The sequence below is a fragment of the Symphodus melops genome (assembly GCF_947650265.1).
Source record: "Symphodus melops genome assembly, chromosome: 18".
Taxonomy (NCBI): Eukaryota; Metazoa; Chordata; class Actinopteri; order Labriformes; family Labridae; genus Symphodus; species Symphodus melops.
In genome coordinates, this window is record NC_136708.1 from 22,085,891 (window position 1) to 22,102,013 (window position 16,123).

General features: G+C 46.9%; 2 protein-coding genes across 2 annotated transcripts; one reads left to right on the plus strand and one right to left on the minus strand.

The window, feature by feature from the left end:
- Positions 1-982: 982 nt before the first annotated feature.
- On the minus strand, positions 983-7,422 carry LOC306839318 (tubulin beta chain-like). The gene is made up of 5 exons (XM_079367935.1): positions 7,246-7,422; positions 3,916-4,024; positions 2,913-3,023; positions 2,470-2,714; positions 983-2,361 (listed from the first exon to the last, which is right to left on the minus strand). Exons 1-5 carry the CDS (start codon positions 7,300-7,302, stop codon positions 1,549-1,551), a joined length of 1,335 nt encoding a protein of 444 aa, XP_079224061.1. The 5' UTR covers positions 7,303-7,422; the 3' UTR covers positions 983-1,548.
- Positions 7,423-8,387: 965 nt separating this feature from the next.
- On the plus strand, positions 8,388-15,570 carry flot1a (flotillin 1a). The gene is made up of 13 exons (XM_079368126.1): positions 8,388-8,602; positions 9,060-9,123; positions 9,477-9,552; positions 9,964-10,054; positions 10,262-10,405; positions 10,636-10,755; positions 10,942-11,037; positions 11,203-11,355; positions 12,263-12,444; positions 12,575-12,620; positions 12,693-12,830; positions 12,922-13,086; positions 13,602-15,570. The coding sequence occupies exons 2-13, from the start codon at positions 9,081-9,083 to the stop codon at positions 13,620-13,622; spliced, it is 1,275 nt and encodes a 424-aa protein (XP_079224252.1). The 5' UTR covers positions 8,388-8,602; positions 9,060-9,080; the 3' UTR covers positions 13,623-15,570.
- The last annotated feature ends 553 nt before the right edge of the window (positions 15,571-16,123 follow it).

Below are 16,123 nucleotides of genomic sequence, written 5' to 3' on the forward strand. Positions count from 1 at the left end.
TTTGGGAAAATGATGCATTTTTAAAACCTACTTTGTTCTAATCTGACAGCAGCAGGGAGGCTGCCTGTCAAGATACGATCTGACTATAACAGGTGAGGCTAATGCTAACATGCTAACATGAGTGCTAACACTGTGTGTGTGTGTGTGTGTGTGTCTGCAGTGTGTGACCCTCCTCATGACGTTGGCTGGCGTCTAAGTACAGTCCTGCTCCTCCTGCTGCATTTTAAAGAAACATGATGAAGCATCAATTTCAGACTCTGCAACCAAAACTAAAACTGTCTCGCTTGTTTCTGTTTTCAAACTATAAGTCCATCGACTCCTTCTCTCACTCAGGATCCAAAGACAGAAGTAGTGATTTATCTGCTCCAGTTCTCCAATCCAGTGAAATCATTTCTCATCCTGAAGCGCTTTAAAGAATTAAAGTCCAGAGTTCTGAAGTTCACATTAGTGGGTGTGAAGACCCAGACCGAGTCAAGACCAAGACATGTAGGGTCCAGACTGAGTCAAGACCAAGACATGTAGGGTCCAGACTGAGTCAAGACCAAGACATTTAGGGTCCAGACTGAGACAAGACCAAGACATGTAGGGTCCAGACCGAGTCAAGACCAAGACATGTAGGGTCCAGACTGAGTCAAGACCAAGACATGTAGGGTCCAGACCGAGTCAAGACCAAGACATGGAGGGTCCAGACTGAGTCAAGACCAAGGGTCCAGACTGAGTCAAGACCAAGACATTTAGGGTCCAGACCGAGTCAAGACCAAGACATGTAGGGTCCAGACTGAGGCAAGACCAAGACATGTAAGGTCCAGACTGATTCAAGACCAAGACATGTAGGGTCCAGACTGATTCAAGACCAAGACATGTAGGGTCCAGACTGATTCAAGACCAAGACATGTAGGGTCCAGACCGAGTCAAGACCAAGACATGGAGGGTCCAGACCGAGTCAAGACCAAGACATGTAGGGTCCAGACCGAGTTAAGACCAAAACATGTAGGGTCCAGACCGAGACAAGACCAAGACATGTAGGGTCCAGACTGAGTCAAGACCAAGACATGTAGGGTCCAGACCGAGTCAAGACCAAGACATGTAGGGTCCAGACTGAGACAAGACCAAGACATGTAGGGTCCAGACCGAGTCAAGACCAAGACATGTAGGGTCCAGACTGAGTCTGTAGGGTCTGAATGGGTTTGAATAATTGCAAGTGTGACGTTGACTTTTAAAAATCGGTTTTCACGGCCTAAAGTGCGGACTCGTCTTCATATCGATTTTATGATGACGTTTGTTTCGGAGCGAGCGCCAAGCGGACGACATGAGGAGACGTGAAGCTGGCGAGTCAGTTTGGACGGCCGCACATTCATTGTTTTGTTTTTTTCGTCACGCTTCTCTTTCAGGAATTTTCTTGCGTTGTCGTTTTTTTTTTTTTTTCCTCCGTTCTTTAAAAATTCTTCGGGAAGTCTTTGTTTCCCGTTCTGCTCCGCTGCTTCATTTCTCTTTCACATTTTTTGAGATTTTTTGTTTTGATTGATTTGGTCGTTCACTTCTCCGTCTTCAGGCGTCTTCTTCCACCTCCTCCTCAAACTCTCCCTCCTCCTCCGCCGTGGCGTCCTGGTACTGCTGGTACTCGGACACGAGGTCGTTCATGTTGCTCTCCGCCTCGGTGAACTCCATCTCGTCCATCCCCTCGCCGGTGTACCAGTGGAGGAAGGCTTTGCGGCGGAACATGGCGGTGAACTGCTCAGAGATGCGTTTGAACAGCTCCTGGATGGCCGTGCTGTTGCCGATGAAGGTGACGGCCATCTTGAGGCCACGCGGCGGGATGTCGCACACGGCCGTCTTCACGTTGTTTGGGATCCACTCCACGAAGTAGCTGCTGTTCTTGTTCTGCACGTTCAGCATCTGCTCGTCCACCTCCTTCATCGACATGCGCCCGCGGAACACGGCCGCCACCGTCAGGTAGCGTCCGTGGCGAGGGTCGCAGGCCGCCATCATGTTTTTGGAGTCAAACACCTGCTGGGTGAGCTCGGGGACGGTCAGGGCGCGGTACTGCTGGCTCCCCCTGCTGGTCAGAGGAGCAAAGCCGGGCATGAAGAAGTGAAGACGAGGGAAGGGCACCATGTTGACGGCCAGTTTCCTCAGGTCGGCGTTGAGCTGGCCGGGGAAACGCAGGCACGTGGTCACGCCGCTCATGGTGGCCGACACCAGGTGGTTGAGGTCACCGTAGGTGGGTGTTGTGAGTTTGAGCGTGCGGAAGCAAATGTCGTAAAGAGCTTCGTTGTCGATGCAGTACGTCTCGTCCGTGTTTTCGACCAGCTGGTGGACGGACAGCGTGGCGTTGTACGGCTCCACCACCGTGTCCGACACCTGAACACACACAGTGTAAAGTCTTTCATTATCAAACATCGAGGAGACATGTCTCATAAGCAGTGGTTTACTTCACGACTCCGCTGTAGCGGGTATTTGATGCGTTACCTTGGGAGACGGCACCACGCTGAACGTGTTCATGATGCGGTCCGGATACTCCTCCCGGATCTTGCTGATGAGCAGGGTGCCCATGCCGGAGCCCGTGCCTCCTCCCAGGGAGTGTGTGAGCTGGAAACCCTGCAGGCACTCGCAGCTCTCCGCCTCCTTCCTCACCACATCCAGGACGGAATCCACAAGCTCCGCCCCCTCCGTGTAGTGACCTTTTGCCCAGTTGTTTCCTGCTCCGCTCTGACCTGTGAAATTAAAAAAAGGAGAGTGAGATCTTTCAGGGTGGAGGATTCCTTCTAATGCTGCTGCTGCATTTGAAGAAGTCCACCCAGAAACATCCAGGATCCAGGATATAGATCCCTCCCTGACCTCTGACCTTTGACCTCCTGGGGTCAAGACGGCCACATTAAAGATTCAAACTCTCCTCTTGTTGGTTTTCTTACCAAACACAAAGTTGTCCGGCCTGAAGATTTGTCCAAAAGGTCCCGAGCGGACCGAGTCCATGGTGCCGGGTTCCAGGTCAACGAGGATGGCTCTTGGAACATATTTCCCACCTGAACATGGAGACAAAGCTGAATGTTAACCGTGACCACAAGGTTTGATTAGATCAGAGTGTTTGAGAGATACATGTTTTATTTACAGGACGAAAGGTGGTGAGATTCTCAGTCAGTGGTTTTTTAATGTAAGTAAAACCACGAGAGGCTCCGTTTAATGTGAAAGCTCAGATCATAACCGCACAGCTGGTGCTTTCAGGATGCAGTTCCAGCATGTGGCCACTAGAGGGAGCCAAACATGAACCATGAAGGTGGGAAGCATTCAGGTAGATTTAGAAACGATGATACTTTAGAGACTTTTTATTTAACTCATTCTTCATAGCACTAACTTAAAGACAACACAGATATCTGTTTGTTTGTTTGTTTTATAAGTGATGAGTAAATCTGCACTGCTCCCCTCATTCATAAAACTGTCAGCTGATACTTTTTGACTATATGCAACACCGCCATCGTTCAAACTAAATATATAACTGAGCTATAAATTTCTTAGGACATAGTGAAGTCAAACTCCCCCTTTGTTGTGTTTGTTGTTCTCAGCTCTGTGGTCAGGGGACCACAAGCTCAAACTCTTCGGTGTTACCTCTTCAATGTTTTGAAGATGGACAGTTGAAGCTCATTTTTTTAGTATTTTGAGGATGTTATATTAGTTTTAAAAAAACGTGAGGGTGGAGTCGAGGCCGAGGAACAAAGAGAGGGGCTCAGACAGGAAGTAGAGCTCAGATCCTAAACCCGGCCTGACTTGGACTCAGCTTGTTTGAATCTTTATCTGTCTTATTTCTTGCTGCTGCAGTGAGTCAGTGTCTCCACTGGGGGGAGGTCTCTCTCTCTCTCTCTCTCTCTCACACACACACACACACACACGCCCTCAGTGTGTGCGTCAGGACGTACTCACCGCTCGCCTCGTTGTAGTACACACTGATCCTGTCCAGCTGCAGGTCGCTGTCTCCATGGTAGGTTCCTGTGGGGTCGATGCCGTGCTCGTCGCTGATCACCTCCCAGAACTGAACACACAAACACACACAGGCCATGACGTCGTCGGTAAAGAAGCCGCTTCATGCTTCTGGTTCTGGTTCTTCAGCTCGGTAAACACGCCTCACAGAGACGCGTCTTTGTGCACAGATTCAGACCATGACTGCAGGCTGAAAGAGGAGACTGCATTCACAATCACCTCTGTGTGCTTCTCCGTGACACACCAACATCTGATTACCTGCTGCAGTCACAAGATCACCTAAAAAAAGACACAAGAAAGAAGAAATCCCCCCTCTGAATGTAGCTAGAGACATGTCTCTGCAGCCAACCGTCCCCATGTCCGTCAGTGTTAAATCAGGTGGGTACAAACAGATTGTTATTATGCTGTGCAGGAGTTTAAAGTGCACACAGAGAGACCGGATGTGTTTAATCCAGATCACAGCTGAAGTGTTGAAACCAGAGAGACACTCTGATTTCAAACATGTGCTGGATTAAAAAACTAACCGAGCATGGAGGGAAAGAAAAGACGCCTGAACGTCCTCCAACACAGACTGTGTACTCTAATCACAATGTACACACATAAGATACACAAGATAACACGTCCTAACTTCTGGTCTCGTGTCCACTCGAGGTCCGACGGTCGATCAGAGCCGATCTGTCTCCGAGGACTTTAACGCCAAATTCAGTTAAGACACCAACACACACTGTCAGCTGACCCTAATCTGTGCCAGGGACCGTGTGTGTGTGTGTGTGTGTGTGTGTGTGTGTGTGTGTGTGTGTGTGTGTGTGGCGAGCGAGCTTGGTGGGCAGGACAATCTCATTTTATTAATCTTCCACTGCTTGTCACCTCTCTCACCATCTTTGCCTCGGCCTTGGCTTCACCTCCTGTGGTCACCATGGCAACAAGGTGACCAAAAGTTCAGTCGAGTAGATTTTGGGGACACACACACACACACACACACAACTCTCCACTTTCACCTAAACCTTCACATCGTGCGAGAGGCCAGAAGCTATAATTACACCATCGAGTGGAAACACGCTGTGACCCGGGTCTGAGGGATCCCTCCTCCTCCTCCTCCTCTTCCTCCTCCTCTGCATCACTTCTATCCGTCATGACGGCAGCTGAAGAGAGCTGCAGACTCACAGAGTTCAGGTTAGCGAGCGAGTTCACGCAGAGTTAATCCATTGTTAAATGAGGATGACCTCGGCCTCACTAAATCCGCTGTAAATACACTTGTCTTCAGCGATCAGGACCGTGGAGGAGAGTCCTCACGTCCTGCTGCCACAGCTCCCGTCGTCTGCTCCACAGCTCGAGTCCAGGCTGCACCACGAATCCACATTTTATCATCCTGCAAAAACTGCAGACTGAGGGAGAAGAAGATCGATCCACACACGTCCTCAGATAACACAAGAAAGTTTTTATCCAATCAGAATCACAACAAGGTCGTCTCCGGGTGAACGCTGAAGGAAAACGTGTTCTTCCTCAGATTACTGAGAAGGTACCAGAAGGAACTTTTCTGCTCAGACAAATCAAAGGTTCAGTACGTCACCTGATCAGCACAGAGCTAAAGGCTCTCATAGATGATCATTAACAGTGATCTACTGATTTCTAATGATCAGTGTGTAGCTGCAGCTGGGACTCTGTGACTCTTGGAGATGTGTTGAACAAACATTAAAGGACGTTTAAAGCTGCTGATTCAGGAGAAAATCACAGCTCATCACTTCCTGCGTGGCCCGAGGCGTTCGCATGTGATCCGCAGTGATTTTAAATAACCTGGTGAGTCCTGTGAGAGCAGACACTGAGACACTTGTTATCAGCCCCCCCCCCCCCCCCCCCCCCCTTCGCCCCCTCCGGCTGCGTGCCTCTCCTCTGCTAACTTCTCCTTCATTTTCCCCCCTTTCTCTTTTCCGAGCGACAAAGAGTCCGGCTCAGCAGGCGGGCCAAGACGCCAGCTGGTCCTGCGTGTCTGCTTCATTAATCACGGATCAATGACCCGAGTCTCTGTTTTGTCAACAGTTCCAAATCTGTGAATTGACACTGTGTTTCAGTGTATATGCATAAAGACAATAAGAGGATTACTGCAGACTGATCCCACAGACACAATATCAAAACAAGACTCCTCGGCCTCTTTGGGGTCAGATAGCTTCATTAAAGTCTGACCTTTGTTTTTTTTACTTACTTTAGAATCACATGAAATCCTGTCTGCACTTTATTTCACTTTATTGAGTTCAAAGTGAATTGACTGATTTCACTTTGAGCGGCCGCCTTGTGAAAACTTTCTTTACAAGAACTAAATGTTTACATCTCCATGAAAGAGACGACTGTGTGGACGGAACGAACACAGAGAAAACAAACTACACCTGTCATGTTTCTGCAGGATAAACCGTGTGATATGTCACATTAGAGAGAAATTATAACTTTTTTAAAAAACAAACTTTTTTAGGGACATTTTGGAAAAATAACTACAAAGCCCCAGAGATACCAAAAATGTAAAAAAACACGTTCATTTTGTTCATTTAGATGGAAACTTTTGAGAACAAAAACGGTGTAATTTATCTTTGGTACAATCGATAACAGTGTTGTGTGCACAAGATTGTGACCTGTTGAGACGTCAGTAATCAAAACAAGGTCGAGTAATAAAGACGCTGCTCGCCACATGTGAAGGGGCCCCAGAAGGCCAAAAAATAGTGTCCCAAAATGTGCACATTTTGCAGTGACAGTAGGAAACCTCCCTCAGAGGGCCCCACCTGACAGAGTCAGCGTCATCGCCCTGCCAGGTGTCGCCTGCATTATTGCAATAAAATAAAAAAACGATGAAGAGGAACTTTCTGTCTGAAGGAAAAAAAGGAGGAGGAAGAGGAGACGTGGAGACTGGAGCAGACTGAACGCTGGTTGGAGGGCCTCCAATAGATTTAAGGCCCCAACAGACCCTACAGGATCACTGAGACTTAGTTCACTGTCTTTGAATCAGAAGACTCCTCTGCAAACTAAAGGGCTTCATGCTGCCTGCTCCTTTTTTTTTTTTTTTTTTTTTCAATTAATAAGCCTACAAAATAATTAATATTTACCATTTTGGAGTTGTGTTCTGTAAATAACAAAAACTAAATAAAGCCTTCTCGGTTTTATTTTTTAATTTAATTGTTTTTAGTTTTTTTAAACCAGACTCTCCCTCAGGGATTAATAAAGTGTTTCAAAATTAAAATCCATTTTTCAACAAAAAGTATTTAATTAGTTTCCAACTCGTCTTCTTACCTTGGCACCGATCTGGTTTCCACACTGTCCGGCCTGGATGTGAACTATCTCCCTCATGATGAAGAGTGATGAAGAGTGATGAAGAGGAGCAGAGATTTAAACCACTGATTTACAGACTGATGAACACAGACCGAAGTGACGGACCGACGAGCGTCAGGGGCTCCACTCAATCCTGGAGGCGGGGCTAAAGTTCTGTACCGCTTTGCGATTGGCTGTTCTTCGCTGTCACTCCGCCAGTGATTGGCTGAAGCGGTGGTTTTCCTTTTCCGGAGGGGTTTTCTGGGCTCTCAGGCAGGGACCGGAAGAAGAGAGGGAGTGCCGTGTTTGTCATCAGTGCCCCGTTGGAGCTTCACAAACCCGAAAAGAAAAGAAAGAGGAGAAATAATCTCTTTGTCTTTACTTTAAAAAAGATTTATTAACAGTCAAAATATTTCAGAATATGAATCAATAGGGATTAACATTAATTAGTTTGCCAGGACAGTGCAATAAATAAACATTTCTGTGAAGATGCCAAAAAGCTATTTTCCATCTGTGGTCCAGATTTTAGAAGAGGCTCCCAATAAAGACAAATAAAATATAATGATATAATGATATATGATCAGGGTGCGAGAATAGACTGTGTATATTAAGGGTACAAACAACACTTTACATTGAAACTTTGCAAAGAAATAAAAATAGAATTAACATGAGAGTGTTGGATCTAATAAACTGTATAATACTTATAAACCTTTTTAAAGAAGATATCAGACGTTAATTGATGACGTGGCCCTAAAGTTGATCAAAGCAGTTACCATTAATAAGATTTATATTCGCTTAAAATGAATTACTACTTTTATTTTTCATTTGTAGTCTATGCAGTTTAGAGTCTGCAAGTAGTCTAGTCTAGTTTCTGGACTCTGGTTCCCAAAGTCAGGGGGTCAGGGGATCAGGGGGTCCAGAGTCCTCAAGAAGGGGGACATGAGACGCTTTGGGAATTAAAAAAAAAAAAGATGCAGTTTAATTTCAAATAAAACATGACGTCATCTATGTGTGTAAATACTGAAAAGGTAAGTAAGCACATATGAACAATGTCTGCTGCTCTTCATCACACTTCAGTTCATTTCTGGTCATGTCAGTTCTGCACCAGTCCACTAGATGGCGGACGAACACAGTGTGAATGCTGCGCATGCTCAGTTGAAGCCGTTGAGCGCTGCAGTCAGTCACACTGTGTTGTGTTCTGCCCGTCACATCAGCTGCTGACTAACGGGAATATCCGTCTCTTGAGATAAAAATTACTTTATTTGACACCAAAGAAGATCCCTTCTTAATCCGCCATTTTCCCCCTTCTTCACAGAAATCATCGTTTCTTCTCAGACCGGTGAGTGACGTCTTTATCCGCGTCAGCTGGACATGTAAACACACATTTGTCTGCATCATTTATAACTGGTTGTACACATATTATTGCAGGTTTTTTTTCCACAGCAGCCTGTATCTCATATGTATTTATTTAAAGCTTGTTGTTTGATTTTATCCGTGCAGATTTTCTTTCATGGTTTTCCTCAGAGACATTCAATATCACTGCTATATAATTAGATTTAAGAAGCCCTGCTGCTCCTGTGCTGTCTGCTGCCCACCACAGCCCCTCCCCCCCCCCTCTGTGCTGTCTGATCCTACATAAACTACACGCATGTGTTTTATTTATAATGGGGAAATAACTGATTCTTAGTCCTGTATATATCCAGTGAAACTGCTGGACAAACAATCCCTCAGTGAAACAGAATATTCTGGATTCAGGACCAGGTGTTTATCATTCTGCTCTTTGCTTTGGTTTTCAGTCTGGAGGAGGATCAGTGAACATGTTCTACACCTGTGGTCCCAACGAGGCTATGGTGGTATCAGGTAAAATGATGATGATGAGCTCCAGAATAACACACACACACACACACACACACACACACACACACACACACACACACAAGATCCGAGGCTTTAGGTACGGCAACACCATGTGGACAAACCACACGCAGAGCAGACACTGTTGATTGTCTTTCGGATCAGATTTGAGAAAATCAAGTTCATCGGCTGACTTCAGAGTAAAAGCACGGAGGACAAAACATTTACCGTACTCAAGTTTACTTCATCACTGTTTGTTTTTTTAGCTTCCACGCTGTCTATGTGAGCTCTTCCTCTGACGTGACTTTTTCTTGACGTTCAGACTGAAGGCTCTCCTCGCTCTCTCTCCTCTCTCGCAGGTTTCTGTCGCTCTCCTCCTCTGATGATCCCCGGAGGCCGAGTCTTCGTCATCCCGTGCATCCAGCAGATTCAGAGGTCGGCACCACCTGGATTAAAGAACCCTCATTTAAAACGAAGGAGGATGTTTAAGAGAACAGCAGAGATAACCAGCGTGCAGCGAGAAGCGTTTAGAATCATTGAGTTTTTCTTTGCTAGATCATCTGCACCTCTGTGGGAGGAAACAACCACCTTCTAAAAGCACTTTGACTTCTTCACACCCCTTCAAAATAAAACATGCACGCCACAATCCAGGATCTTTCTGATCCTCCAATGTGAACGCTGCTCCTCCTACAGTTATTATAGTTCATCACTCAGTATCCAGGCTGGATGTTCGTTCGTCCTGCTCTCAGCACAAACACTTCAGTTGGAAAACGTCGTCTCCAGTTTGAATCTGTAGAGCAGCAGGTCAGCCAATCAATAATCCTCATCTCCTCTGCTTCTCTGCAGGATTTCTCTGAACACTCTGACTCTGAATGTGAAGAGTGACAAGGTGTACACCCGCCACGGCGTGCCCGTCTCTGTCACGGGGATCGCTCAGGTGAGCGTGCACGACACCTTGTTTCTGCTAATGGCCTTTAATGCCTCCTCCACAGCTGCTCCTCGTCTCCGAGTGTTGACCAACGCCGAGTAAACAAACGAAGCACATCTGCCCTTCACATGTCGTGCAGTGGGATGATTCAAGCAGATGATCCAAACCGGCTGCTGGTTTGTTGTTTCACTCTTCTCTTCCTGCTGTTTGTCGCAGATGAAGATCCAGGGTCAGAACAAACAGATGCTGGCTGCAGCCTGCCAGATGTTCATGGGGAAATCGGACGCAGAGATCGCTCAGATCGCCTTGGAGACGCTGGAGGGACACCAGCGGGCCATCATCGCCCACCTGACTGTCGAGGTGAGACACTGACGGTTTAACAGCTGGAGTGTAAATTCAGAACTCCAGTGTGTCCTGACGAGCGAGCTCCACTCTCTCCCCGCCTCGTTCGTCTCTGACGTCCTTCATCACAAATATCTAACTGTCGATTATTTGGCAGAGAGACGAAACAGATTGATGTTTAAGGATTGTTAGCGGCTCAGTTAGGCGTCGACCTCGGATCCATGACCGTGATCGTGTTCCTCTTTCAGGAGATCTACAAGGACAGGAAGAAGTTCTCCGAGCAGGTTTTTAAGGTGGCCTCCTCTGACCTGGTCAACATGGGCATCAGCGTGGTCAGCTACACGCTCAAAGACGTTCACGATGACCAGGTACGGACGCTTTCCACTCACAAATCTCCATCTTTTATAGATCGTTTTGATTTGTGATTTTCGGATTCAAGAGGAAATCCTTTAAATGAAAACACAGTGCAAGCCATGATCACAGGCCGTCGAGGTGAAAGAACGTGTCTGCACGTTGGGCTCACTGTCTTTCTTCGTGATTCTGTTTGTACGCAGGATTATCTGCACTCTCTGGGGAAGGCTCGGACCGCTCAGGTTCAGAAAGACGCTCGCATCGGCGAGGCCAAGAACAAGAGAGATGCTGTGATCCGGGTGAGACTTCCAGCACCGTGTCCATCCTCCACCTTTCTGAAGCGTCTCACTCTCTGCACCGACACAAGACGAGTTCATTCACATGTTTCTGTTTCTGACGTTCACCTCAAGTCTTCAGTCCGATGATCCTGTCTTCATGATCCGTGTTTCTCGGCGTCTCCGCAGGAGGCTCACGCCATGCAGGAGAAAGTGTCAGCTCAGTACAAGAATGAGATCGACATGGCGAAGGCTCAGAGGGACTACGAGCTGAAGAAGGCGGCTTATGACATCGAGGTCAACACCAAGAAAGCCGAGTCCGAGATGGCCTATCAGCTGCAGGTAAACACCTGGGTGATGTCATTATCTGACAGGTGAGCCAGATGTTTGTGCACAGGATGGATGATGATGATGCAGATGATGGTGCAGATGATGATGCAGATGTTGATGCAGATGATGGTGCAGATGATGGTGCAGATGATGGTGCAGATGATGGTGCAGATGATGGTGCAGATGATGATGATGCAGGTGATGGTGCAGATGATGGTGCAGATGATGGTGCAGATGATGGTGCAGATGATGATGATGCAGGTGATGGTGCAGATGATGGTGCAGATGATGATGGTGCAGATGATGGTGCAGATGTTGATGCAGATGTTGATGCAAATGTTGATGCAGATGATGGTGCAGATGATGATGATGCAGGTGATGGTGCAGATGTTGATGCAGATGTTGATGCAGATGATGGTGCAGATGATGATGCAGATGTTGATGCAGATGATGATGCAGATGTTGATGCAGGTGATGGTGCAGATGATGGTGCAGATGATGGTGCAGATGATGATGCAGATGATGGTGCAGATGATGATGATGCAGGTGATGGTGCAGATGATGGTGCAGATGATGATGGTGCAGATGATGGTGCAGATGTTGATGCAGATGTTGATGCAAATGTTGATGCAGATGATGGTGCAGATGATGATGATGCAGGTGATGGTGCAGATGTTGATGCAGATGTTGATGCAGATGATGGTGCAGATGATGATGCAGATGTTGATGCAGATGATGATGCAGATGTTGATGCAGGTGATGGTGTAGATGTTGATGCAGATGTTGATGCAGATGTTGGTGCAGGTGATGGTGCAGATGTTGATGCAGATGTTGATGCAGATGATGCCTTGGCTCTGGAACAATCTCCCACTTTGGATTTGGTTAGCGAGCGACAGTAACAAACTCTAATATCATCCAGGTAGCGAAGACAAAGCAGCGCATCGAGGATGAGAAAATGCAGGTCCAGGTGGTGGAGCGGACGCAGCAGGTCATGCTGCAGGAGCAGGAGATCACACGCAAGGAGAAGGAGCTGGAGGCCAAGGTGATGAAGCCTGCAGACGCCGAGAGGTACCGGCTGGAGAAACTGGCAGAGGCTCAGCGGTAAGAGAGTCGCTTCACCATCACTACGACATGAAGGGAGAAGTGCTGCCTCAAGTTGTGTGATTGTACCAGCCCTCTTTGTTGAGCTTACTCTCTCTCTCTCTCTCTCTCTCTCTCTCTCTCGCTTCAGTCTGAAGCTGATCATGGAAGCAGAGGCTGACGCTGAGTCCATCAGGGTGAGTCATCGAGTCCTCCATCTCTACTGTTAACTCCAGCAGAGTTAAACTCTTCCTCTCTCCCTCCTGCAGATCAAAGGTGAAGCGGAGGCGTTTGCGATGGAGGCCAGGGGTCGAGCTGAGGCCGAGCAGATGGCGAAGAAGGCCGAGGCCTTCAAGCAGTACAAGGACGGAGCCATGGTGGACATGCTGCTGGAGCAGCTGCCTCTGGTGAGTCCACGTCCCCTTCGCTAACAGGCTTCTGCACTGCAGCTAACCTTGTTAACTTTTTTTTTTTTCTCTCTCTGTTTTCTTCGACCAGATGGCAGAAGAGATCAGCAGGCCTCTGTGTGAAGCCCACAAGATCACCATGGTGTCCAGCGGAGGAGGAGAGGTGGGGGCGTCCAAACTGTCCGGAGAGGTGCTGGAGATCATGACCCGCCTGCCCGAGGCTGTGGAGAAACTGACCGGCATCAGCATCTCCCAGGTAACGCAATCACTCACACACACACACGTGTCGCAGAACATCAGCACACTCAGCTCTTCTTACCAGACGACCTGTCTCTGAATGAACTCCCTCCCTCTGTGCATCCGTCCCTCTCACTGCAGTGAATGCATCGCGGTGATATCTTGAGACTTCTCGTGTTTGGACTCTTGAGATATTTGCACACAGTTTTTTGTCTCGTCTCTTTTCTGCTCACCTCGTCGACGCTCCTGCTTTAAAACAAGTCGCGTTTCTCAACCTCACAGTCTTTACTTGATCCCACCACGTCTGTCTGATGTCCAACAGCAGAAAAAAAGGAGAATTAATTGTTTGAGAGGCATCATGACACCGTTAGTGTGCAAACATTTGACTTTCCTACACGTCGATCAGAAGAACGGCTAAATATGCATCCAACATTTCGCCGCTTGCTTTGGCTCTTTGCTCCTCTGACACTGAAAGACCTCTCTCTCTCTCTCTCTCTCTCTCTCTCTCTCTCTCTCCCTCCATCTGTTCTGCAGGTGGGCTCTCGTGTACAGTGAACAGAACCCTCCTCTCAGGTGACCAGGCAGATCCACCCTCCTCCTTCTGCAGACAGGAAGCCGAGGCACGGCGTGTAAACCTGTCCCCCTCCCGTGACTCTGTCCTCACGTCTCCGTGTTGTGAAAGAACGGTTCTCTTTGTCATCTTTTCTGTCCCTAATGTGGAGCTGAAGTATTGAACCACACAGGCTGCAGTTGTCTGTCCCTTCTGTCTTAAAGTCCCGAGTCGTCCCGGCTGTCTGTGTTTACATCTTACTGCCTGTGCTCAGCCTTGCTGCCAAACCTTAAGTGCATCTTAACAGGAGAGTTTCAATTCATTTCACTAACGACACTAACACACCTGCAGCGTCACCTCACACGGCTCCAGCCTCTGCATGTCTCTCCACTTCTCTTCACCTGTCTCACTGAAGTCCTGCTTCACGAGAATCGAACCCTTCATGGACGAGGGAGTCTTCATGGCGACCGTCAGCTTGAGGCGAACATTTATAGTAAATAATCAAACCTGCAAAACCTGAGCACGCGTTCTCCACCTCCCTTATCGTCTCAGTACGTTTTATTTTTCACTGTTATTATTGGATGTCAACACGTTGACAGATCGGGGAAAATACATCAATTCCACCCGTCTGGACTGGAGATGTTGTGAGGCGACTTATTTCAACGATCAGCCGTTTACTCGAGCTGCAGCCCCGCCTAGTGGCTGATCGCTGCGTTACAGTTAGAACACAACAAACCGCCCTGATTAAATAAATATTTAGAATAGTTAGTGTGACTGTCGAGTCACTGTGGTGACAAAGTGTCACGTTTAGTCGACTCATCGCTCACAGAAAGCGATCCCATACACTGAATGTCTGAGTCTTTATTAGAGCCGGTTCCGGAGCAGCTGGTGAATCTACTGATGAAGGAATCTGTAGCAGAGTATTTATTTATCTTTAGTTGTTTTATTTAAATCATAGAGACGAATGTGAGTCTTCAGCTTCAGGAAAATAATGTTTTAAAGATTTTATGTTTGAAGGAAGGAAGTGAGTCTCGACCTCTGAGTGTGATCCGTTTCTCATCACAATCAACCTTTGATGCAGAGTCAAAGTATCCCAGCTTCATGCATCAGTAGCTAAAAAAGAAAAAAGGCCTTAACCTCACCTTTAACGCGACCCCTCACACACACACACACACACACACACACACACCATCACCCCTCACACACACACCCCACCCCTCTACCTCATCATCTTCCTCCTGGGCTGGAGATTCTAAACTTCACACTTTATTTTACAGGTCACTTCGACTTTCACGGCCTCAGAGACGTGAACATTTGAGCCTCACTATACGAGAACATTGATGTTTATTTAAGAGTCTGTCTGTGACTGTTTCCTCTGCACTGCTGAATACGCTTCAGTCTAACGTAGTGACGTAGCTTTATTAGGATAACTGTATTTATTTAAAGACGACAGCTACTGTTAGCGTGCGTGAAATGAAACCGCTACTACAACTATTCTGTTTCGAAAGTAGGCGGGAATTATTTATTGTTGATCTTTAGAAAAAGAAATGTGATATTTATTCTGCTGTTATTGACTCTGTCAGTGTAACTACATACATACATAGATGTATTTAGACAGTATATATTTGATACTGCTTGCTTCACCTCGACTAACTCTCTCCTCTGTGTTTCTTTATGAACGGGTTTTTTAGTGGAGATTTCTGTGTTTTTTAGTTTGCTGCTGAGTTTCTGTCGATCTGCTGTAGACGATAAATGATGGGAAAAACTTCAGTGTTCACATACGATATTGTTTACACACATGTCATTTGAGCATGTTTTGTCTCTGTATTTTAGTCCAGTCTTGGTTTTTTTCCACCTGTGGACAAATTGTGTTGCTGTTTAATTTTTGTATGTAAACTTTTTCATGTTTTTCACATGTACAGCTGCTCCAAATAAATACACTGGTTTTCTCTGCATGTTGCACTCAGCCTCTCGCTCTCACTCTCTCTGTCTCTCTCTCTCACTCACTCTCTCTCTGTCTCTCTCACTCTCTCTCTGTCTCTCTCTGTCTCTCTCACTCTCTCTCTGTCTCTCTCTCTCTCTATCCCTCTCTCACTCTCACTCACTCTCTCTCTCCCTCACTCTCTCTCCCTCCCTCTCTCTCTCTCTCTCTCCATCTCCCTCTCTCTCTCTCTCTCTCTCTCTCTCTCTCTCTCTCTAATGTTGGATTTACACATTTAACTGACATTGGTGCAAACACCTCTAACACTGACGATAACGAGCTCACCGGAAGACACCGTACGGTCCTCGGCAGCTGTGTCAAGTTAGATACATATAAGGGAGCTACTACAGGAAGTAAGAGAAGGTTTGTTTTCAAAATAAAGCAAACACTTATAGAGCATTAGTGTTACTCCTTATGAGTAATGGTAAATGGACTTGAGCTTATTTAGTGCTTTTCTTGTTTTCTGACTATTCAAAGTGCTTTTACACTGAAGATTCTTGTATGTTTGTCACAAAGAACATAAGA

What these genes read in the sequence shown, in the direction of transcription:
- LOC306839318 (XM_079367935.1), bottom strand. Translation starts at nt 7,302, where the DNA reads ATGAGGGAGATAGTTCACATCCAGGCCGGACAGTGTGGAAACCAGATC. An exon ending in GAAACCAGATCGGTGCCAAG is followed by an intron (nt 4,025 to 7,245) that starts GTAAGAAGACGA and finishes TTGTGTGTTCAG; the next exon opens with TTCTGGGAGGTGATCAGCGA. An exon ending in GCCGGACAACTTTGTGTTTG is followed by an intron (nt 2,715 to 2,912) that starts GTAAGAAAACCA and finishes TTAATTTCACAG; the next exon opens with GTCAGAGCGGAGCAGGAAAC.
- flot1a (XM_079368126.1), top strand. Translation starts at nt 9,081, where the DNA reads ATGTTCTACACCTGTGGTCCCAACGAGGCTATGGTGGTATCAG. An exon ending in AGAGAGATGCTGTGATCCGG is followed by an intron (nt 11,038 to 11,202) that starts GTGAGACTTCCA and finishes GCGTCTCCGCAG; the next exon opens with GAGGCTCACGCCATGCAGGA. An exon ending in AAACTGGCAGAGGCTCAGCG is followed by an intron (nt 12,445 to 12,574) that starts GTAAGAGAGTCG and finishes CTCTCGCTTCAG; the next exon opens with TCTGAAGCTGATCATGGAAG.